This window comes from Vulpes vulpes, chromosome 13 (genome assembly GCF_048418805.1).
Source record: "Vulpes vulpes isolate BD-2025 chromosome 13, VulVul3, whole genome shotgun sequence".
Classification (NCBI taxonomy): domain Eukaryota; kingdom Metazoa; phylum Chordata; class Mammalia; order Carnivora; family Canidae; genus Vulpes; species Vulpes vulpes.
This window is the reverse complement of record NC_132792.1, coordinates 50,713,604-50,737,131: the sequence shown is the minus strand read 5'-3', so window position 1 is coordinate 50,737,131 and position 23,528 is coordinate 50,713,604. Positions and strand designations below refer to the sequence as shown.

The window sequence follows — 23,528 nt, the reverse complement described above, 5'->3', positions numbered from 1 at the left end:
TCAGGTCATAATTGCAAGGTTCTGAGATCAAGCCCACATGGGGCTCCATGCTGGGTATGGAGCTTAAGATTCCCTCTCCCTCCCCCTCTGCCCCTTCCCACCTTCTCTCAAAAAGTAAATAGATAGATAGATAGATAGATAGATAGATAGATAGATAGACAATAGATAGACAGACATATACCTATCATATATATATATATATATATATATATATATATATATATATGTTTTTCTATGCTAATATATCTCAGCAAAGCTATTATTTTTTGGGGGGGGGGGGAAGAGACCAGTTGGTTTAAAATATAAACTTGGAAAAATACTAGACAAGCTTCTAGAAAAAATGAGAAACAGAAAAATGGGAAATTTAGCATCAAATGTACCAAAGGCTGTCAGATAAATCCTGATATAATAAATGATAGACACAGTAGGTGGAAATGAGACAATACATATAATATCTTACAAGAAACATTCAAAGGAAGGTTTGCCTGTACAGTTAGGTGGAGACAAATGGTGGGAGGAAAAGATAAGAAAGCCAACACCCCTGACAATCGTGTAAGCCTCTTCCAGTATAGAACATAAATCTAAAAGGCCAGGAGGTCAGAAAGATGGAGGATTAAACAAACAAAAAAAAGTACAATAAAAGGGAATTTGTTACATACCAAGGCTATATTGGTTTAAAAAAAAAAATGACATTGTTTAAGTGACTCTTTATACTGTACACAGCACCACCTTGAGGAAAACTATAAGAAATACTATTTCATGTGGAATAAGCCCAATCCGTTCATTGATTTGTTGATTCATCATTTACTTCGGTATACACACCTCGTATCTTCCAACTATCTCAAATTCCCTACCTTCTAATCTCTGTCTCCTCACCTCAGGCCACTGTGTTCTTCTTATGACCCCTCTTTCTGCATGTTGATAGAGGAAGGGTCCCTGGGCAGAAAACTGAAACAATGGTGGGAGCTCACCTGAAGTGTTTCCCTTCTCTAAAGCATTATGGCATCATGCCTTTCCTGTGCTCCAATACCTGGAAATAGCTGCTTCATATACTTTGCCCATTTTTAAGCCATTTATTGTTCAAGGGCAAGTACAAGGGTTCCCAAGTGTTTGCGAATTGGAGCCTACCAAGACTTTACTCTTTTGAAACCCATTTAAGACTTTCCTCAAGGGAATGGACAAAATAAAGATTTCCAAACCCAAGATGTTACAAGTTGGATGTAAGAGCTCCTGTGGTCCACATTTGATCAACTTGTGTTTGGTGTTCAAAGGTCACCAAAAGCACAACTACCAAAAACCACAGAGAGTTCCCATATTTCATGGTAGGCATTGAAATAATATTTATAGGCTTCCTGAGATCAAAATACTCTCCTATCCCTTCCCTAGCTTTCTAGTCTTCAATACCTTTTAAAGCAAAAATAACAGAAACAATCTGGCTTTAGCCATAATCCCAGGAGTAATGCTGAAGGCCTTACTTTTCTTTCAAAAGCCCTTTATCCAACTGTGGTGTTACTCGGTGACTGTGAGCAAAGCCTTTATAGTGAGATTTATCTGGATCCTGGATGTACCATCAGCATTTCCATCACCTCGGGGGAAATTATGTAACTTCTCCTAGGCTTAAGTATCAATGACCTAGTACATGGCTTGACACATAGTAGGAATTCTATACCAGTCAGAGCAAGTAGAAACCACACAACAGGGCGATTTTAGCATCAGGGATTATTGAGCTGATGTTAGAGAACTGGAGGACTCGCATAGGAGCATGAGAGGTCTTTAACTGCAGGACTCAGCCACTATCTCTGCAGGTACAGGAACAAAGAGAAAGGGATGAGGCTTTATAGCATTTGAAAGTTTGGGGGGGTTTGGGGGAAGCTTCCCCGGAAGCTGGGACTCAGACTTCTGAGGAGAGGGCAGGCTGCTGAACTGGTGTCATACTCCTCTGAGTATCATGGGGCAGTGGCCAAGTTCACCTCAGGTGTTTTGTTTCGCTCACAGTTTACTGTTCCTTTTCCCTGAAGTCCTGTGTCTTGAAAACCATCATTTCATATAATTTGTCCTTTTTTGTTGTTGTTTCAGGGAGAGGTAAATCTGGCCCCAGCTATTCCATCACGGCTTGAAAGGGGAGTCTCTAGTGTTTCTTAAGTAAATAAATTAACTACTTTTTTGGATCATGTCATTGGTTCTGTCTCACTCTGTTAAGTTTTTTTGATGAATTTATAAAATTGAACAATTACTTTGGCTAGGTTAGATGTAATGTCACTTAACAACATGCATCTTTCTAATATCGAAGACCAAAAAGTTTTCATTCCTCCTTAATGCTCTCCTGCTTTCAAATTCCATCTATCAATAAATTCTGTTGACTCTAACCTGGAAATATATCCTACTACTACTTGCCGTCCACTGCTTTCTCCTACCTCAGTACCATCCCAGTGCCAGTTACCATCACCACATGCCTGAGATATTCATACAACTTCCATTTTTTTAAGATTTTATTTATTTATTCATGAGAGACACAGAGAAATATTAAGGCAGAGACACAGGCAGAGGGAGAAGCAGGCTTCACACAGGGAGCCCGATGTGAGACTCAATCTCAGGACTCCAAGATCACGCCTTGGGCTGAAGGCGGTGGTCAACCGCTGAGCCACCCTGGGATCCCCTTGATACAACTTCCTAATTGATCTGCTTATATGCCTGTCTCATTCCATACTCACTGTCAGATCTTTACTCAAATGCCATATTTTTTGTCTCTATCAGTCTGATCCAGCAATATTTCCTCAGACTACCTACAGCAGTAGGCTCCAGTAGCTGAAGTTGATTTCATTTATAGATTTCTAGCCCTCTCAGAAGAAACCAGCATCCATCTGGAGTCTCCTTCTCAAAGGTCTGGGTCCCAGCTCCACAGCATCTTTCATAAAGGTAGCTGTCAGCAGATAAGAAGTGAATTAAAAGTACCCTCCAGAATATGGGTAAGGGAGATGAAATCATGGGTAGGGTTCTGGGACCTCCTACACAAACAGAAGAATTCTGCATTGATCTGTTTTACACATCTGCATACAATTTATTTGGCCGAAAGATCCACTGACAGAAAAGAAAATGTTCAAAAACTGCTGGTAATCAAAATTAAGTCAATAAGTCTTGCAGAACATAGCAAAGTGCTCATGTCACAAAATAAGGAAGGTATCATTCTTTGTCATAGAGCTTTCATGAGCTTTTCTGTCAGCAAGAGTCATGTCCTCATCTGGTATTAGACCGGATTTAGTATATTCACCTAATTAAATGTCATATGTTATCAACAGTTCTGGTCAAAGTGGTTCTAGGATTGTGACTTCAGTCTTCCTTTGATTTTGTCTATAGGATTCCATATGGTCTATAGCAATTGCTAAGAGCAAACCTGTATAACACACCAGTGATCAGTCAGAACTGGGATGACCACAAACAAGACCTTGTCAACTTCTTCATTGGACATACCTGGTGCTAAAAGCGTATTTCCATGAGATCGCACTGTGTAAATATGAAAATGTCCCAAAATTCAAAATATATACCAATATTCTCCACTTTTTTTAAATTTATTTTTTATTGGTGTTCAATTTGCCAACATATAGAATAACACCCAGTGCTCATCCCATCAAGTGCCCACCTCAGTGCCCGTCACCCAGGAACCCCCACCCCCCGCCCATCTCCACTTCCACTATCCCTTGTTCGTTTCCCAGAGTTAGGAGTCTCTCATGTTCTGTCTCCCTTTATGATATTTCCCACTCATTTTTCCTCCTTTCCCTTTTATTCCCTTTCACAATTTTTTAAATTCCCCAAATGAATCAGACCATATAATGTTTGTCCTTCTCCGATTGACTTATTTCACTCAGCATAATACCCTCCAGCTCCATCCACATCAGAGCAAATGGTGGGTATTTGTCATTTCTAATGGCTGAGGAATATTCCATTGTGTACATAAACCACATCTTCTTTATCCATTCATCTTTCGATGGACACCGAGGCTCCTTCCACAGTTTGGCTATTAAACAGTATTCTCATCTATCAGCGCTAAGCTAAAACTTACTAGACCTTCTAGGTTTCTTAGTCCAACTTCTCTGGTCTCAGATTCTTAGGTTTTATTCCTTTTGTTTAGTGCATTGACCAAGAATTTCCTTGATTCTTATCTCTCTTATATGTCAAATGTAAAACACAAAAACAAAACAAAACAACCCAAGTTCATAGACATGGAAAATGGAATGGCAGTTGCCAAGGGTAGAGGTAGAGGGCAGAAGAAATGGGCTTAAAGGGAGTAAAAAGTTAAAAAAAATTTGCCTGTTGTCCTGGTTCATTCTGACTGTGACATTAAGCTACCATAGACTGAGTGACTTATCAGCAACAGAAATTTCTCTCTCATAGTTCTGAAGGCTGGGAAGTCCAAGATCAAAGCACCAGCAGATATGGTATCTGGTCATGGCCTCTAACAGTTCTAGGCTCTTCCCTTTTAGTAGCAAAGGGGTTGCAGCAGCTCCGGCCCTTACATCATCTCAGATTCAAGTTCTACACTCAGAAACAAGTTTGTTTAAAAATGGGCAATAGTACCCTATACAATGAGAAACATGTTTCTTTAATAATTACTTAAGTTTAATTTGAAAAGAAAAAAAGGGGAAACAGAGGAAAAAGAAATCCAGTGAGTATATAGAAATATAAGTATACATATAAACATAAAATAAAATACAGATAAGGAAGAAAATATGTGTAATTGTTACAGGTCTTATTTCTGTAGCTGATGGTGTGATTGTACACTGGGGCATGTAGATACTAATTTGGAAGGCATAAAACATTAGTCGTGTACTGCAAACTTACACTGAAATAAATGCCAGGTGGATAAAAATTTAAGTGTAAATTATAAAACCATATGAGTAGTAGAAGAGGCATAGCTGTTTGTAGGCCTTGGGGAGTGGGAGGGATTACTGAGCATGACACTGAGGTAGGCAGCCTTTGACCTGTCTGCCTGGCACCTGTCTCCTCTGAGGAACCTCCTCGCCTCCCCCCCACTACCCCCTCCTTCCTCTCCACCTCCCACACAAACCTGTGGTCTGAATAGGAGGCCTCCTCTCCTTCTCCCGAGCCATGTTCCTGGCCAAGGTGCTGGTCTAGAGATGAGCTCCTCACCCAAGCTAAGTGAATCGCTTCCCTGGCCACCCATCTGGGGGTCACCCTGAGATTCTTTGAATCCCTCTCTGTTCATGAAACTGAGGTGATGTATGCTCTAGCATCGCCTTTGGAGGCATAATAAAAAAGAAAGTAAAAACAAACTCCTGATAAGTCTGTCTCATACGGATGACACCTTGGTCATGGCTTGGCTGTTTTCTGCTTTGTAGATCTTCAGCTCCAAAAGGTAATCTTTCTATTCACTTAGGGAACAAGAGTTTAGGTAGAGGTTCCAGTATTAATTATGCATTTAGCACAGAAAGACTCTGAAAGAAACTTTCAGAACTTCATCGTGATTTCTGGGGAGGCATCGTGGCTCGATGGTTAAAGAGTATGGACCTGGGGTCCCAAAGACCAGTTTTGGACTCAGGCTCTGGTCAGCTGAGGAAATTGAGGAAATTAAGCCTCCTTGAGTCTTAGTTTATACTTTTGTAAACACCTCACAGAAGAGAGAATGAGCCATGCATCAAAAGTGCTAGACAGTGTCTGGCACTTAATGACTCAAAAATCAGTGTATTAGGATTGTCATAATCCTATATTTCATCTCAGATTATTGTCAGCTGAATTATTCAAATGGAACCTTGTTTTTCCAAATTTGTCCACCTAGATAGAAAATATTCAACATTGTTAACTCTACGGCTTAAATAAAACTAAAATATCCTCCTTTTCTGTGGTGAGTGGTTTTCTGATTTCTAGTCTAATATTTTGGCCAATTCTCAATAAAAAAATATGATATTTAAGAACTCAAACTTGGAGTGCCTGGGTGGCTGCAACTCAGGTCATGATCTTAGGGTTGTGAGCCCACTTTGGGCTCTGCACTGGGCATGGGGCCTGCTTAAGATTCTCTGTCTCTCTCTCCCTCTGCCCCCCTACCACACCACACCCCTGCTCATGTGCTGTCTCAAAAAAAAAAAATTCCCAGCTTAGGATGAACAGGTTATACCTCTCTAGGAATAAGTTCATACTCCATATATATCCTGAATAGTGATTACTGACTTGAACTGAATGGGTACAAAGTGCATGGAGGCTGCAGCATGGAGGGACATGCTCCCTAGGACAGACGTCCTGATAAGGTGTGCACAAGAGCCCATGTGTGCCTCCCTGGCCAGGCTGCTGTCCTCACTCTTGCTGCCTCTGCCACCCTTGTTGCTGGTTTTCTTCTCTCCTGGACAAGGCAGTTATCCGCCAAGAAAGTGGCATTAGAGCTTTCTCTCCAGGTGAAAACATTTGCTTTTTAATCTGTTATTTATTTATACATTCCAGAGATTAATGTCCCAGTGTGATACTTCTTTTTTTTAACACATCTCTTCTCTTTTGAGTCAGTCAAGGGTAAGGAACATGACTTAGCTCTCCTGACATCGCTAGTTCCCATGTGGTGCCAGCTACATGGTGAAGGTGCAGTAAATCCTAAATTACAAAATCACTTTAGAGCAGTGGTGTGTCTTGTTCAGTTTGGTTGTACATTGATTGCTGAACCACACCTGAGGGGGACGCCACCTCCATCATAGTAAGGGACTTAGTTTTAATGATTCTCAACCAGGTAAAGGAGGTAGGAAGAAGGTTGGCATGCTGCTTATTTACCTTCCCTGAAAATCTTTGTTTGCTGCTGTTACATTTTCATGATTTGTGTTTGAGTACCCAAAAGTCTCTACGCTTCATCAAATTGTTGACAAATAAAATAACATTAATACCAATATCCAAATGTTATCTTTACACTTGCTTGCAGAGAACCCCAGCCATTGCAGAGTGCCCCCCACCCCCACCCCGCTCTGAGTCCCAGGTGTCCCAGGGAGTCTTCATGGGTGTCCTGCTTTCCACTGGTATCTGATAGCTATGCCTTCTCCGCAAGGCTTCCTGAATGGCCAGTGAGAGTACCTCCATGGCCATAGCAGATGAGAATCCTCATACCAAAGCCAAGAGCACTGTTTGTGAAGTTCCCATATCCACTGACCCTTCAGGTACCAGAGAAGTGCTGGGTTCCATTTCGGTGGGGAGAAGGCTTCTTTCCCATTTCTGTGCAACATGCTGTCCCCGGGGCCCTGCAGCAGGCTGCTTGTGTCACAGCCATACACAGGGCTACAGGGACACAGCTCCCCTGGCCTCTGCCCGTGATCCTCTCTATCCAGTCCAAGCAGCCCGGAGGATGTTTTCCTATGCCTTCCATCATTTTCTTCACCATTTCAGTACACCAAGAAGTAAACAAGCACTTCTCTCACTTCTGGAGTTCTAAGATCCCTTAATATATTAATTCAGGCAAATAAGCAGTGACAGGTGACAAGTCCAAATGATCCAACTCTATGTCATCACCTGGACCAAGCTGTGGCATCCTGCCACACTTGGTTTTAACATAAAGGGAAGCCTGTTTATTCATAGGTTTGGTGTAGTGTTCCACTTGATTTGTAATTGTACGCTGTGAACCTGTTTCTATCTTGATGCCCTATGTTATGGCTATGAGGTGACCAATCCAGAAACATGGGTTCTGGTTCCAGTTCCACCTAAAACCATCATAATGGTATGGAAGTGTATGGGTCACCAGTTTGGACCTATTTCCCCATCTATACAATAAAGCAATCAGTCAACACAGTTCCTTTGGTGCTAATAAAACAGACTCTTCTCCTTTGTGTTGGCTTTTAGTGTGAAGGAAGTAGGTGTGTGTTCTCTGTAAAAATAGTTTGCTAATCTATTAGACTGTCCATTGCTCTGGTTCTAAACCTGTGTACTATTCTTTCACATATAGCTGAAGTATACTAGTTTATTAAAAAATTAATATTTTATATTCTGACCCCTTTTACCCATTTCTCCCAGTAGATGAAGGGGGTTAAAAGGTAAAAAAGAAAAAAGGGAACTGCAAACTAACTGTAGTCCAATGAAGCTTCCTTGTTAACTAGAAGCTTGATCTAAGAATAAATTTTATTAATAATCAAGACAGAAAATCGTTCCTTACATACCAGTTCCTATAAGATGGGAAAATGCTTCAAATGGTCCTCATACTGTTGATTTTAAATTGCTGCACACTATTGATTTTAGGCAATCGTCCTGGTGTGCAACTGAGAAACACTAAGAGGCTAACAAAATAAATGGTTGTGTTAGAAAATGCTCAGTGAAATCAGCATACAAGTTGATAACAAAACTTTTCGTTATAGAGTTCTATTCGTATCAGTGGGTGATATAATAATTTATACATTAAATTAAAAATCCTGAGCATGTAGGACAAAATTCTTTCTAAATACAAATCATCATGTATTAACTATAATAAGTGAAATCTGAAATACAAATCCTTCTAAACAGCCTCCAATGCAGTTTGATTATAAACTCTGGGCATGAATTCTTGTGTTTTGTTTCTGATGTTTCTCTAGCACCTATCAGAAGTGTTTTTGCTGTTGTTTTTAAAGATTTATTTATTCGAGAGGGAGAGTACTCGTGGGCACACATGAGCATGATGGGGAGAGGCCGAAGGAGAGAGACTCTCAATCAGACTCGGTGCCAAGCCCAGAGCCCAACGTGGGGCTCAACCTCACCACCCATAAATCACAACCCCAAGATCACGACTGGAACAGAAACCAAGAATGGGATGCTCAACCAACTGTGTCACCCAGGTGCCCCCAAAAGATTTTTTTAATTAATATTAATTTCCCAGTATAGTGCAGGTCATGTTGAAGGAGTGACATAATATGCCTGATGAGAAACAAACCAACATGAAGTTGATTCCTTTCGGAATGTATTAGCCCTTAGGGGAACAGGATATATCACCTGGCTTCCCATAGCTCCCGACACCAAAGTACAATATAATACAGGCATATAAAACAGGAGTCAAAATTGTTGACGCTTGTGCACAGGCTCTCTCATATTAGCAGTTGTAACATTTTACTTTGGAGTTTTATTTAAATGACCTCAGCATTTTGGATCACAGTTTGGGAGTGCTTAAGGGTTTGAGACTGGGGTTGTTGGTACCCTCTCATACGTCCGAGTACAGGTAACATTGTTCACGGCACTTTCCTAGGAGACAAATGAAGGGATAAGATATTTCAGTGTTGTTGGTGAAACTGACTTTTAGAACAATGGAAACTAAGTACTATCCATACATATTCCTTAAAAATCTTAAAGAGATCTATGTAGACAAATGTAGATACCAACTATTTATTAGCTGACTTTGCCATATGTGTATGGCAAATCATATATATGGTAGATTTGGCTATATATATTTATGGTATATAATGCATATGTGTGTATGTGTGTGTGAAAAAAAAACAAAGCAAATAGTATAAAAATTGAAGTCCTTATTAAAACATTTTAAATGTCTACAGTGAAGCATTTTTGATAAAGTAAAACAAAGCAAAAACAAAACAAAAAAAAGTAAGTAAAAAAGTAAAGTAAAACAAAACAAAAAAAAACAAAGCAAATAGTGTAAAAATTGAAGTCCTTATTAAAACATTTTAAATGTCTACAGTGAAGCATTTTTGATAAAGTAAACTCAGTCTTGGAGAGGATAAATGACTCATCCAAAGGCATATAAGTGCTGAATGGCAGAGACGGAAGTGAACATTTTAGATTCTGAATCTATATTCTTCCTAATCAATTAAAAATATATTTGTTTGGTAGTTAATGTCACTATTAAGGAGCAGTAAAATCAAGTATCTTTAGTCTTCCACTTATTACTTTATAAAGAAATGTACTCTTCATTACTGAAAGAAAAAATATCCCTACATTAAGAAATGAGGATGGGGGAGAGGTTTTTTGGGGTAGTTACTTCTACATAATTCTTACATATTCCCTTAGAACCATGTGATACTAAAATTGCCATTTTATTCATTTTGATGGAATTAGGGATTTAGGAAAAAATTGCCATTTTATTCATTTTGATGGAATTAGGGATTTAGGAAGAAGAATCATTGACATATTTCCCTCTACTGTGAGGAAGATGACCTGAGAAGTCATCTCATGGGGAGCAGAATGGACTCAAAAATGTATACTTTGAAATTAAGCCAACCTGGCTTTTAATCCCAGTGCCACCATGTTTTATGAGCTGAATATCCTTAAATTAAGTCAGTGGCTGAATCTCAGTTTTCTCACCTGTTAAGTGGGCTAATTAGTCTTACCACACAGGATTATGGTGAGGATTGGGTAAATAATATATGAAAATGAGCAGACACAGTAGTCATGGAAATTTAGCTTTTAATTGTGTCAACTCATCCATATACCAAGTAGACACCACTTAAGATTTGCATTAATTTAAATTTCCTTTTTATGTGTTTGTTTGGTATTGAGCTGGAAACACTGAGAAATTAATCCTGGTATGGAGCAATGGATGAACAATAACTCACAATCTTTCTTGCACAAATGCATGCTTGTTTTGGCTTATGTACAAGTCAAAGAATTAGGCAATGGAACTTCTTTATTTTCTTTAGCTTTATAGTTCCTCAACCCATGCACATTTTATAATATTTATGATTATACATTTATCTGCCAATGTTTTCCCCCCATTCTTATAAAGCAAGAGAAAAAAATTACATTTGCTTCCATTATTTTAGAACAAGCTATCTGAATGATTTTATATTTAGGTGTTATAGCAGGTGACCCAAATAATGACAAGTAGCTCACTCACCACCACCATTTTTCCATCCACCAACTTTCTCCTTATGGTGTTCTCTTTGCCATCCCAATCCTGAACTTGAATCAAAGAGTCATTATCTAAGGTTACCACACTCTGAAAAACAGACAAAACCGAATTCAGCTCAGATTGTCACATTTGGGCATTTTATCAAGCACCAAATTCTTGTCAGCTGTTGTGATACCCTCGGCTTTAGAATGGTGTTTACAGTTTCATTTATGTATTTTTTTTTCATTTATATTTTAAGACTTGGTCAGCACTAAGTTTGTTGGCCAATTCTTCTGCAGGGGGAAAAGGTTTTTATAAGAGTAAACATATAATGTTATCTTGAAAAATAAGTAAAACTCTCTTTTCCCTGAGAAATTAAGAGGGAGAGATTCCCTGTGCCCTCATTTCCTGTCCCCTCTCCACTGCACACACAGAAACTTCTCCAACCCCACCACAATGCTGAATATGTATACTAAGTTAGAAAGCAGTTCCCTTTGTCTGAAGCCACTGGGGCCTGTGGTTAACTTGGTACTGTGGCATAACCTCACCTATACGGGTTAATACAAGTTTTATTCATTGTAGCTTTATGCATAGAAAAGTGCTACAAACTAGAAGAGCAGAACTTTTGTTTTTGAGAGAGAGAAATGAGTTTCAAAATGTGTCGGTTGAGCATCTGCATCAGAAATATTAGAAACACAGTTTTAAGGTGCCTACCACAGACATTAGAGCCTGTGGGAATGGGACCTCCAAGTAGGCACTTTTCACAAGCTTCACAGATGTATATATAGATACATTGGTATCTATACTAGAATTTAAGGTCCTCAGATTTAGGTTTTAGCCCACAGTTTATCTAATACAGACTTTAGATGAATTTGCTCTAATTGTTTATTTACTTAGAATAATTTTGAATTAACATTCTTATGAAGTGTATCTAAAAGAGTGTTGAAGGCCTCACCTTGGTTTTATGGCCACCTGGTGTGGTTTCCTCAAACTCTTCTCCCAGTTTAAAGGAGATCTTATTATTTTTAAAGATGCTTTTGGTTTTTATAGTGATCCAATCTTCCTGAGTACTGATGGTCACAGTGGGTTTTGCCAGACAGGCAAGTTTCCTGCTGGCTCTTCCTATCCCTGGAAACCAGATAAAAGGACATCATAGTTTAATCTGCTGCTGGCTTTAGAAACTCATGTTAGCTGTATAATTCTTTATTATCTAGGAGGTTTGTGAGTTAAGCAGATTTAATGCTTCATGAATGCAAATATCTGAAGCTAGTATCACCATCATTATAAATTAAAATAGATTATATTTTACAGGAAAAAAAATAGTCCCTAGTTTGGGCTAGTGGTTGTCGTGTTTCTTTTAGTCCAGTAGTTATTGATTTTGTTGGTTCATGAATCTCCTTGAAAATTTGATTACAGCGATGAACCATCTCCCTATTTTAAAATGCACTCATTTATACAGATGAAATAGTTTGGTATGATTATTCAATCTTTATCTCTTCACTTGCATTCTTATATGTACACATATATAGAGTTTGTTTTTTCCATTATGTTTATTTTATTGTGCTAAAATACATATAACATAGAGCCGCCTGGGGATCCCTGGGTGGTGCAGCGGTTTGGCACCTGCCTTTGGCCCAGGGCGCGATCCTGGAGACCCGGGATCGAGTCCCACGTCGGGCTCCCGGTGCATGGAGCCTGCTTCTCCCTCTGCCTGTGTCTCTGCCTCTCTCTCTCTCTCTCTCTCTCTGTGACTATCATAAATAAATAAAAATTAAAAAAAAAAAACATAGAGCCGCCTGGGTAGCACAGTCACTTAAGTGTGGGACTCTTGGTTTGGGCTCAGGTCATGATCTTAGGCCATGGGATCGAGCCCCGCACTGGTCTCTGTACTCAGTGTAGAGTTTGCTTGAGACTCTCTTCCTCTGCTCACCCTCACACACTCTCTTAAAATAAATAAATCTTTAAAAAAATAAAATACATATAATATAAAAGTTATTATTGTAACCATTTTAAAGTATTTAAGTGGTATTAAGTACATTCACAATATTAAACAACCATCAACACTATATATATATGAGATTTTTAAAAATATATTTTATTATAACAATTATTATTCAACTTTTTCAGATTTTCTGTGTCAATACATATAGATATAAATTTTTGTCATTGCTACCTAATAGTTTATAGGATGTGTATATTAATATTTATTTCATCTCTCTCCCTATTGATGGACATGTAATTTGTTTCCACTTTTTCTTATTATAAATAATACTATTGTGAACATTCTTTTTTTTTATTGTGAACATTCTTATACACCTAGCTTTGTGCAGTACATGTAGGACTATTTTCTATAAAATACTATCACATATACAACAATACTTAAGTTAAATTTCTAAGAGAAGATAAATTAGAAAAACACTTCTAAAAAGGTTCATGAATTCATAATGTGAAACAGGATAACAAGTTGTGATATATTAGATAATAATTCCCAAAGATATTCACACCCTAATCCCTAGAACCTGTGAATGTCATTTTACATGCCAAAGGGGACTTGTAGATATGGTTAACTCAAGGATCCTAAAATAGGGAGCTAATCAGACATGTGGACCCTAAATGTAATCACAATTTCATGAAACAAAAAGGAAGGGGGATATTAGACTACAGAAGAGGAGAGGGCAATGTGACAATAGAAGCGGAGATTGGCACGTTGTGGCCAGACAACCAAGGAATGCCAGCAGCCACCTAAGCTGGGAAACAAAATCTATTCTGAAGATCCTCTAAAGATTTAGAGCAAATGCTTGCAAAAATGATTATTTATAAAAATATGACTTTTTGCTTGAAATTATTTATGGAAAGCATTTGCATTTAGTATATGACGCACATGTGTTTTGTCTATGCAATCTATGTAAATCCATTATATGTTACATGGGGGTGGGGGTTCTGTCAATTACAAACTAATTTTGCATAGGTACGTACTGAACCAATGTTGATCGTTTCTATGTGATTATTTCTATGTTTCTACTGGAGGGAGGGACAGGTCCAAGATTAACCTGATATCATGCAGACCAAGTTTCTGTGCTATCATTTCTCTCATTTTTACTGGCTATGATATGCAGGTAAAAGTGGCTCACCCAGCTCTTTCATATATTCTTCAAAATTTTCACAAGAAATGGATTTCCATTTTCCCTGGAGCTGATCAACCATTCTGTCTAAATTGATCTTAAAGAAAAATAATATCATTAGGATGAGTATGTTGTTGCTTCCTGAAATAGTGTTAGAACTTGTTTTTAATACAATTCTTGTGAATAGAACAGAAAGTCAAGGGGGGAAGTTAGGAACTCTAATCCTTGTCATTTTTCCTTAATAGTAAAGCAGGAAAGCTCTCTCAAATATAAGCTGGTCAAGATGAAAATGGAAACAATTTTTGGCAGGACCAGATATAATTTTTCCATCTCTAATTTAGGATCAAAACTAGGTTTATAAATTCTAGTTCCTTCCCTAAGAACAGCAACACACACATACACATAGCAACACATAAGAAGTGGAACTAGGCAGCTATGTTTATGCCATAGGACCCCTTTGTCTCTCTTTCTATGACCAGAGTGTTCTAGAATAAGCCAATTTGTCAGCTGTTTAGAGATTTTATCATACTCTCGTTCTTGATAATTTGAACCAAAAATCAGAAAGATTTCATAGATGGTATTTGGCATTTGAACTAAAAAGTTAAATTTAGTGAGGGCTAGAACAATCATTTTAGCCATGTACATATGGAGCAAGAGAATGAAACATAGAAAAAAAGGAGAGAGTCTGTTCACACACATGCACACACACACACAGCCTTGTTATTCATGCTTTTCCAGATGTCAGCTCAATTTCTCATAAGCTTACAGAGTTGTCATTGCCATAAGAACACCAGATATCTTCTAGTAAACCCCCTCAATTTAGGTTAGGTTCTGTTGCTTCCAATCTTGACTGAAATACTCTGATGTCCACTGATATCTGTAAGGAATCAGAACAGATGATAAGGAGTAAAAGAGGAAAGACACCAACTAGAGGATATTTCCAAAGTCAAGAGACAAGCACAGCCTTACACTGTAAACGCCATCAGCTCTGGGAGCATCACTGTTAACCCTAGGCAATGCTTGGTGTCCATATGCTAACACAGAGTTATTAAGAAAAACTGAAATCATAAAATTATTTTGACAGAGAAGAAAAGCCTTTTGTAACAATTCCTATTAAAATGTTAAATCTCCAATATCTATAAATATCTGTAAAAGCATTTACCCAAGCCAATGGTCTCACTGATAATTATTCAACTAACGTTTATGGAGCACCTAGTATTATATGCCTAATATGAGGCTAAGCAATTCTGCATAAACCATTGATTTAATGTCCCAACTATGGTTGAAAAAGATACCATAGCTTGTTTGTTCCTTTCTTGTGTTAGGAAGTTTACCATTATGATTTTTTCTTACATTAATGTATATAAATTATAGTTATCCCCACTCAATCAAATAGCATGAGGCTGAAGCCAGGAAATGACTCACCACTGAAGGTACTAAAGATATTAAGATTAGGCACTGAAATTACTAAAATTCCTAGGATTTTTTTTTCAAGAAAATGTCAAATGTGTTGCCTCATGTGTTGGGTGCATACTGATCCTCCAACATGAGGAAATCAACCATTGGAAATCATCTCCTTGAAGTTGTCATATTGGAAGCACAGCATTGGTCTCTATTGCTGGCAGGTTACACTCAGAGAAGTGTCAGTAACATAGTAGCCAGGCTTGTCCTCTGTCTCTGCTCATGTGGTGTCTCTGTTCATGTGCTCATCGCATCAATTCAAAGACCAGCCATGTCCACTTAGTTGCTCACTGCCTATTCAGTGATGGAGGCTTTCTGGTGTCCATTTATCAAAAATCTTCACACATTCCTCTTTGACAAACTTCTGTGTCTTCAATTTTTCAGTCCTTTTCCTTCCAGACCCCTGACCAGCCCATCAGAATATTCTTTCTACCCATGAGAATGTCTTCATTCTCACCTCAGACCACTGCTCCCTCCACACAAAATGAGTAAAGGTTGCCCCACTCTGGGCTTTGTCCATTGGGATGAGTTTTCAAGCCCCCTCCCACCCCGGGTGTGATTAAACTACTGCAACTGGCATCCACACACTAAGCTGACCTGCCCATGAAACATGTTCAAGCCCTTCTTACTCTTTCAGCTGGTTACACAAAGTCTAGGAATGGTCAGAGGGAGGTGTGCTGGTACACCCAGGGTGTGTGACATGAGGATCGGGGTTACCTGCTCCTGCAGCTACTTCACATCTCCGGGTCTTGCTTAGCTTTGATCCCAGATGCACAACCTGAATCTTATTTTGGAATGCTGGGCTTGACAGAACCCAGCTCACAATGGACAGTTCCAGACACATGGTTACTTGGTGTCTTATACTCTAGAATTCTGTCTCTACTACTCCCCAGTGACACACCAGGAACTCCTTTCAAAACCATATAAGTTTCTGTTGCAGGCAGCACCGTCTTGCTCTGAAACCCCAGAGGTCTGTGTTGTGGCACTTCCACTGTGGCTTCATCTATTTGCCACACTCATATTTCCCCATCACTAATACCTCCAATGGCTTAGGATTTGCCAGGTCATGTGGCCCAAGAGGCAGGGCTGTGTGTATGGCAATTCTCACTTTCCAGGCCTCATTTGGAGCAAGGAGCTGTGCCTGTCACCCAATGTGTGGGCTGGAGCACATTCCTAGACATGGAATGTATTGCCACCATAAGCCAAAGGATCCTACCAGGATTTTTATTTCCTTCTCTCTTGTACAAAGGCAAGATGTAGCAATTTTTCTTTTGGAAGAGATGTCCTCACTTGCTCTTGACCCAGCTGGATCCCTAAATACTTTATAACAGTGGAAGTTCACTCACTTGCCACCAACTTAAACTCCCATACTCTGTAGTGCATATGTCTCACCGATGCCTCCAGTACACTAGCCATTCTTGTTCATCCCCCACCCCCATCAGTATGATGTGTGGGATATCCAGACAGCTCAGATCTCATCTGATCCTATTATAACAGCAGGAGGTAATGTAGGCCCCTAACAAACCTGTAAACGTACATGTTCCGCATAAATGCAGTTTCTATTCCTTTTTCTGATCTTTTCTGATGAGGATAGAAAGAACACCATAGTATGTGTACTTGAAGCCATATTAATTAGTCTGCTCCAGCAAAGATAACACATCTGGCACAACAGCTGTGATTGGAGTTATTATTTGAGTTTGCAGTAGCCTATAGTCATTTTCCAAGACTCATTTGGCTTCTGCAATGGTGAGACTGGTAAATTAAATTGAGCTATGATATGGGCCAACCCCCTCTCAACCCCCACATTCTTTTTTTTTTTCTTAAGATTTTATTTATTTATTCATGAGAGACACAGAGAGAGAGACAGACACAGACAGAGACACAGGCAGAGGGAGAAGCAGGCTCCATGCAGGGAGCCCAATGTGGGACTCAATCCCGGGTCTCCAGGATCATGATGCCCTGGGATGAAGGCAGGCACTGAACTGCTGAGCCACCTAGGGATCCCCCAACCCCCACATTCTTAGGATCCTTTAGAGTAGCATTAATTTCTGCATTCCTCCCCATCATCACTGCCAAATACAGTGGATTTTGATGTACCATCTTAGCCAGGACTGGCAAAGGAATGGGGTATAGAGGGGGTTGGGGGGTTAGAGGTGGAGTTTAGAAGCTTCCACCTCACCTTCCCCCCTGCGATAGCTCCCATTTGGTTTGAATAAGAAGAATTGACCACTGGATGGAATCACAGACTTACTGGACCTTCTAAGAGTCAGACTTAGGCCAGGCTTCTGTTAGTTTCAGAGCCTGGCCCCTGTCTTCCACTCTACCATGATGCTTTGAAATCCTGTGAATCAATGTTAATTCAGACACAGTACCCTCAAAATATTTGGATATTCCTCTTCCCACGGTGTGTATTTCCTCAAGCAAATATCATAGATCTCTTTTGAGAAAAATTGGGGAAATTAACACAGTATATTTTTGCCGTGGTATTTCAAAATTCTTCTTCCTGTGGACTTAGCCACTTCTTCAGACAATTGTTTCTGGGTCTGAAAACTGGCTGAGTTCTGGGATCTGGGCAATAGATCAAGACTTTTGTGATGACCACCCTTAATCTGCTGTTCATATATTTTGCCTTCTTTTGGTTGATGTATTAAGCAACACCCTCACTGGCTATTCATCTATTTTACCTTTAGGGATACAACATTCTCTTAATCCTCTCCACATCTCTCTCCATGTTGAGCCCACTTGGCTGCCCTGCAACTTTGCCTATTGGTATGATAATTATAACCTCCTGGCTTCAGGCAGTTAAAGTGCTGCCACCTAGTCCCTGTTACTTCAGAGTCTCATTATAGCCATTGCTATCAATGAACCAGCTGATGTAGAGATGGGTGTAGATGATACATATAGATCGCTATTCTCTTTCTACAGAAAGATACTGTGGCTAGATTGAGTCATAACAGAACTACAGACCTCATAAGTTTCCTGCAGAAAAAGAGGAGAGCCCCACCACACAAGAGTTTCATATAGTGTTTTGGCATATTGGACTTGTGTTATTTCAACTAAGCAATCTGAAGTTTACTGGAACTGGATAAGGCATAGTGGGCTCTCTGTAGAGACTGGCATACTGGGAAAACCCAGGCTTTACTCATTTGCTATTAATTCAATAAGCTTTGAGTGCCTACTAAATAAAAGACCCCCATGCTAGGCTCTGGCATATAATGAGGAATGAAAGAGACTTCCAAAATATTCCTTACATTATGAAGGAGAATCTGAAATTGTGCTAGTTCCCCTAGTATTTCCATATGGATTTATATCTGAATAATAGAAACATGGAGAATTAGTTGATATTTCAGACCAGAGGTCAGCAAACTATGATCTGTGTACCAATTGCAGCCAGCACCTGTAGATAAAGTAGTATTGGAACACAGCCACACTTACTCCTTTGGATATTATCTAAGGCTGTTTTCATGCTACAGTAGCAGAGTTGAGTAGTTCTGACAGATGCCACTGTGGCTCACAAAGCCTAAAATATTTACTATCAGGCCCTTTGCAGAAAAATGTTTGTTGGCCCCCATTTTAGAGCCTTATGTTCGATTATTTAAAACTCAGGATCATAACCTAGTAGTAGTAGCCTACTACTCTGTTTGTAGACTTTCTTTGCTTGGGATAGAAAAGTGGCGGATAACATTTTTTCTCCTATAGCTTTTTCATCAAGAAAAGACATTTTTATAATTACATCATGGGTAAGGCCAACAGAAAATATAATTTAAGAACCTAAGCTCTGGCATTTCATATAATTTACATGACAGAGAGATGGCTATCAGTCAAATACAGATGAAATATTTTCAAAAATTGCTCTGAGTGCTGCAAGGCAGAAAGACACAGGAATTAAACTGACTAGGAAAGAAACAGTGTAAAAAAAGCTGTCCTGCAGTCTGCCTCGTCCTGAGTTTAACCTCTGGGATCTAATGGTCCTGCTAATGTCCAAAGCTTTCTTCAGAGGTAGCTCTGACTCTCCCACCGTTCGGGTCGCCTTAGTGATGTTAAGCTTTCAGGGTTTTCATGTAGCTCTAATGCACTTAGATTAAAACCATGCTAGGAGAAAAATATCTTTAATAACTTTTTAAAGGAAAATGTATTGGAAATAAGGAAAATCCACTACAAAACTTTAAGTGTGGTGATGAATAGAAAACAATGATAGGGCATTGCTTCTCATATTGGTTGGGCTTTGTAGGGTGTTAATGAGACTTGGGAAGAGTGCAGCCTTCCCGGGTCATCCTTCAGTGGGTGCTAGTTGAGGACAATGGGAAAAGGCTGGCAACCTGGCCATCTCTGAGACTCAGGATGTTTCTACATCACCCCCTACTGTTCACAGGAGCAGCTGCAGGTGAGCAGCAACCAGGAAGTTGGGACCAGATGGCTGGGTGAGAGGCATGCGGGTACCCAAGCAAGCAATAGTGTGACATGTGCTCCATAGCAGTGTTCTTCACACACTTGCTTAATGGGTTAGTGGGAAGAATAGTGGGTTGAATTGTGTCCCCAAAAAAGATATGTCCAAGACCTAACCCCTGCTACTTGTGAATATGCCCTTGTTTGGTCTTTGCATACGTGATGAAATTAAGGATCTCAAAATGAGATTATTCTGGATTTAGGGAGTGCCCTAAATCCAATGACACATGAGAGAAGGTGAGAGAGATCTGAGAAACAGAGACAGGGGAAAAGGCCAAAAGAAGATTGACCCAGACAGAAACTGGAGGGCAGCCATAAGCCAAGGAATAAATGCCAGGTACTGCCAGCAGCCACCAAACGTTAGGAGAGAGGCATGCAATGGATTCCTCCGCAGAGCCTCCAGAAGGATTCCAACCTTTTATTACACACTTCTGGACTTCAAAACTATAAGATGATAATAAATAATAATAATAAATCATAAATTTCTGTCATTTGAAGCTACCAAGTTATGCTAATTTGTAATGGCAGCCCTATGAAACTACCAAAGGGAGAAACTAGGTTTAAAAATGTTAGATCACTCTGTTTCAAAGAAGGAGTTTATTTCATTATGTAAATTAGCATTTAAACTTATTAAGAATTGTCTTTATTTCACTGGATTTTTTTTCTTGGTCAGTTAAAAAATATCATCACATTTACCAAGGATAGAGGTAACTTTTATAGTTAATATAACAGTAAGTAATTATGATAATATAATAAAAGGCTAAGTAAGAATAGTATACTATTCTTATAGTATAAAAGCTAAGTAAATAATAGCATAATTACATAATAAAGTTATATAAATGAATTTTTTTCTGAAATTCATGTAAAGAAAACACTTTCCTTATTTCTCTAGTTTGTTATCCTTTCCTCTTGTCCTACCAGTTTTCCTTTCAAATATTCAGAATCATACATCTTTGGGGTGAATATTGAAAGATTTAAGATTTAGACAATAAAATAAATTATTTGATACTGATAAATAGTACTATGTTGCGCTTTATTCTGTTTCAGAATTTCAGCAGATTGCTAAATTCAGGCTGGTCCTGGGGTTGAGTGCTGTTTGCTTCTGAGCAATCATGTGATTCAGACCAATCAAAGTAAGTGGAAGACCTCCTGGAGGGATGAGTAAAACTGCAAGGTCAGGGCCAGGCAGGCGGATAGCCTGTGATTCAGATCCTGCTGGGTTCCCAGGCTCTCCTGCCCTTCTCTTCCCACAGTTAGAGCTGTTTGAACCCCACCTGCTGCCTTAGCATTGTCCTGAGGCCGCCACAGTTACACATTCACCAGATTATTATAAAGTAGCATTAACTCCAGTGGTTCCCAAGCTTGACTTGCATTTGCAAAAATGCCAACTGGTGTGTGCATCCTAGATTTCTCAATCAGAATTGCCAAGGATGGATCAGACTTGGCAATACGAATTTTCAGAATGTCTCCTGGGTGATTCTTCTTCTAAGGCTCAGTAATGAAGGGCAAATGCTCTAGACCAGTGGTTCTCAAAGTGTGATTCCTGGACCAGCAACATCACCATTACTTGGGAACTGATTAGAAATGCAAATCCTTGCCCTCCTCCCCACCACCAAGGCTTGCTGAATCAGAAACTCTGAGAAAGGAGCCTAGTAACCTGTGTTTTAACAAACCCTTTGGGCGATTCAAGTTTGAGAACCACAACCCACACGTAGACTAAATTCCAAAGAATAGAGTATGGAACAGTAGGAATAGTCCTCTTAGAAACATGGTGGACATCAGCTTGACAAAGTAACCAAGTTTAAATCACATGTGTTAAGTCATACTGATGTCATGTGTCCCCTGATACGACACAGTGAGAAGGCACTTCATCTCTGTGGTTTTCTTCCTAAATACCTATAACCCAAATATAATCATGAGAAAGCATAAGACACGTGAAGACAAAATTGAGGGATATTCATCAGAACTGTAAGGTCTTGAATAACAAGGAAAAACTGTAAAACTGTCACAGATTGAAGGAAACTAGGAAGACAAGAGGACTAGAAGAATGTGGGATGCTGACTCAGATCCTTGAACAGAAAAGGACATTAATTAGTAGAAAAGCTAGAGAAGTTTGAATTATCTACAGTTTAGTGAATAGTATCATATCAACTTTCATTTCTTAATTTTGGCAAATGTACACCATAATGTAAGATGTTAATATTAGGAGGAGTTGGAGGAATGGTTTATAGGAACTCTCCGTACTGTATTTGCAGCTTCTCTTATAAATCTAAAATTATTCAAAAAATGTTAAATGTAAAAATAAACACAAAAAAATAGGACCAAAAATATTGTCCACAGATCAGCAGCACCTGACTCACCGGAAAGCTTGTTAGTTATGCAGATTTTTAGAACCCACTCCAAATCTGCTGAATCAGAATCTGCATTTTTCAGAAGATCTTTAGATGAATTGTTTAATGTACCATGAAATTGGAAAAATCCTGCTCTTTACCACAAGCCTGGAATTCAGCATCAGCTCGACCTTGTCCAGGCCTGAAACAGGAACCAGTAGTAATCTATCTACTTCTTAAGACCCCAGGCTCAGTTTTCAACCTAATTCGGATGGCTATGCTTCTGTGCGCCTCCTTAGAGCTCAGTCCTTACATAGTAACACCTTTAAAAAGCCTCAAATCCTATCTTGTGTTTGTGAGACATTCTCTCCCTTAAAAGACGGGAATCTTGCCTTTGATCCCTAACTCCATGCCTGGGTCTCGGCTACCTACCACAGCCTTTCCTCTTGCTGCAAGTCAACTTGCCTGGTATTTTAAGTGGTGCCTCCTAGGAGCCTCCTGTCCTGTCTTTCAATGCACCTCCCATGCTGTTATCACTATAAACTCAGATGTTGCAGTCTATTTGCCCGATTCAACCTGGAAATATCTACAGATAGGATAGCATGTGGTAAATTTGCTTCTTTATAAACAACTCAATAAAAAGGACAGGTTTTCCACAGACTCCAGTGTTTACCAAAAAAAAAAAAAAGTTCAGCAGGATTTGTGATCAGAGATAATAGTAAGAACCACTAGAGGCCTAGGAATAAAACTAGAAAGGAGAACAACTTCCTCTGTACCCAGGCTTTTTACTTTGGTATCATTGAAGTATCAGAAACAAGAACTAACTGATTCTATAAAGACAGCTGCTTTCAGGCTCCTGGCATGGAGTCTGCTTCTCCCTCCTCCTGTGTCTCTGCCTCTCTCTCTCTCTCTCTCTCTCTCTCTCTTTCTATGTCTATCATAAATAAATAAATCTTTAAAAATAAATAAATAAATAAATAAATAAATAAATAAATAAATAAATAAAGACAGCTTCTTGATCGGGTATTAGTTATAAAATCCAGTTAGAATGATGAAAATGGATCATTCCCCAGACATACTGGCATTGACCTTCTCTTGAGAAAAAGGATGGAAGTGAATTGCTGAAAGTCAAAAGTCAGGAGAGAGCTACCTGGGTGACTTGCTTAGTGGAACATCTGACTCTTGATCTCAGCTCAGATTTTGATCCCAGTTCACACCCCATGTTGGACTCCATGCTGGGTATGGGGTCTACTTAAAAAAAAGGGGGGGCAGCCCCAGTGGCGCAGCAGTTTAGTGCGGCCTGCAGCCCAGGGCGTGATCCTAGAGACCTAGGATCGAGTCCCACGTCAGGCTCCCTGTATGGGGCCTGCTTCTCCCTCTGCCTGTGTC

The 23,528-nt window shown here is 39.3% G+C and overlaps 1 protein-coding gene across 1 annotated transcript; it reads right to left on the bottom strand.

Annotated features, from left to right (window-relative positions):
• Positions 1-9,105: 9,105 nt before the first annotated feature.
• Positions 9,106-13,984, bottom strand: FABP12 (fatty acid binding protein 12). Its single transcript, XM_026014169.1, has 4 exons — positions 13,912-13,984; positions 11,736-11,908; positions 10,787-10,888; positions 9,106-9,180 (listed from the first exon to the last, which is right to left on the bottom strand). The coding sequence occupies exons 1-4, from the start codon at positions 13,982-13,984 to the stop codon at positions 9,106-9,108; spliced, it is 423 nt and encodes a 140-aa protein (XP_025869954.1).
• Positions 13,985-23,528: the final 9,544 nt, after the last annotated feature.

Excerpts from the sequence above, each read along its gene's own strand:
- FABP12 (XM_026014169.1), bottom strand. The coding sequence starts at position 13,984 with ATGGTTGATCAGCTCCAGGGAAAATGGAAATCCATTTCTTGTGAAAAT. Across the intron at positions 11,909-13,911 it reads AGAATATATGAAAGAGCTGG|GGATAGGAAGAGCCAGCAGG; the intron begins GTGAGCCACTTT and ends TCTGGTTTCCAG. Across the intron at positions 10,889-11,735 it reads CAGGTGGCCATAAAACCAAG|AGTGTGGTAACCTTAGATAA; the intron begins GTGAGGCCTTCA and ends TCTGTTTTTCAG.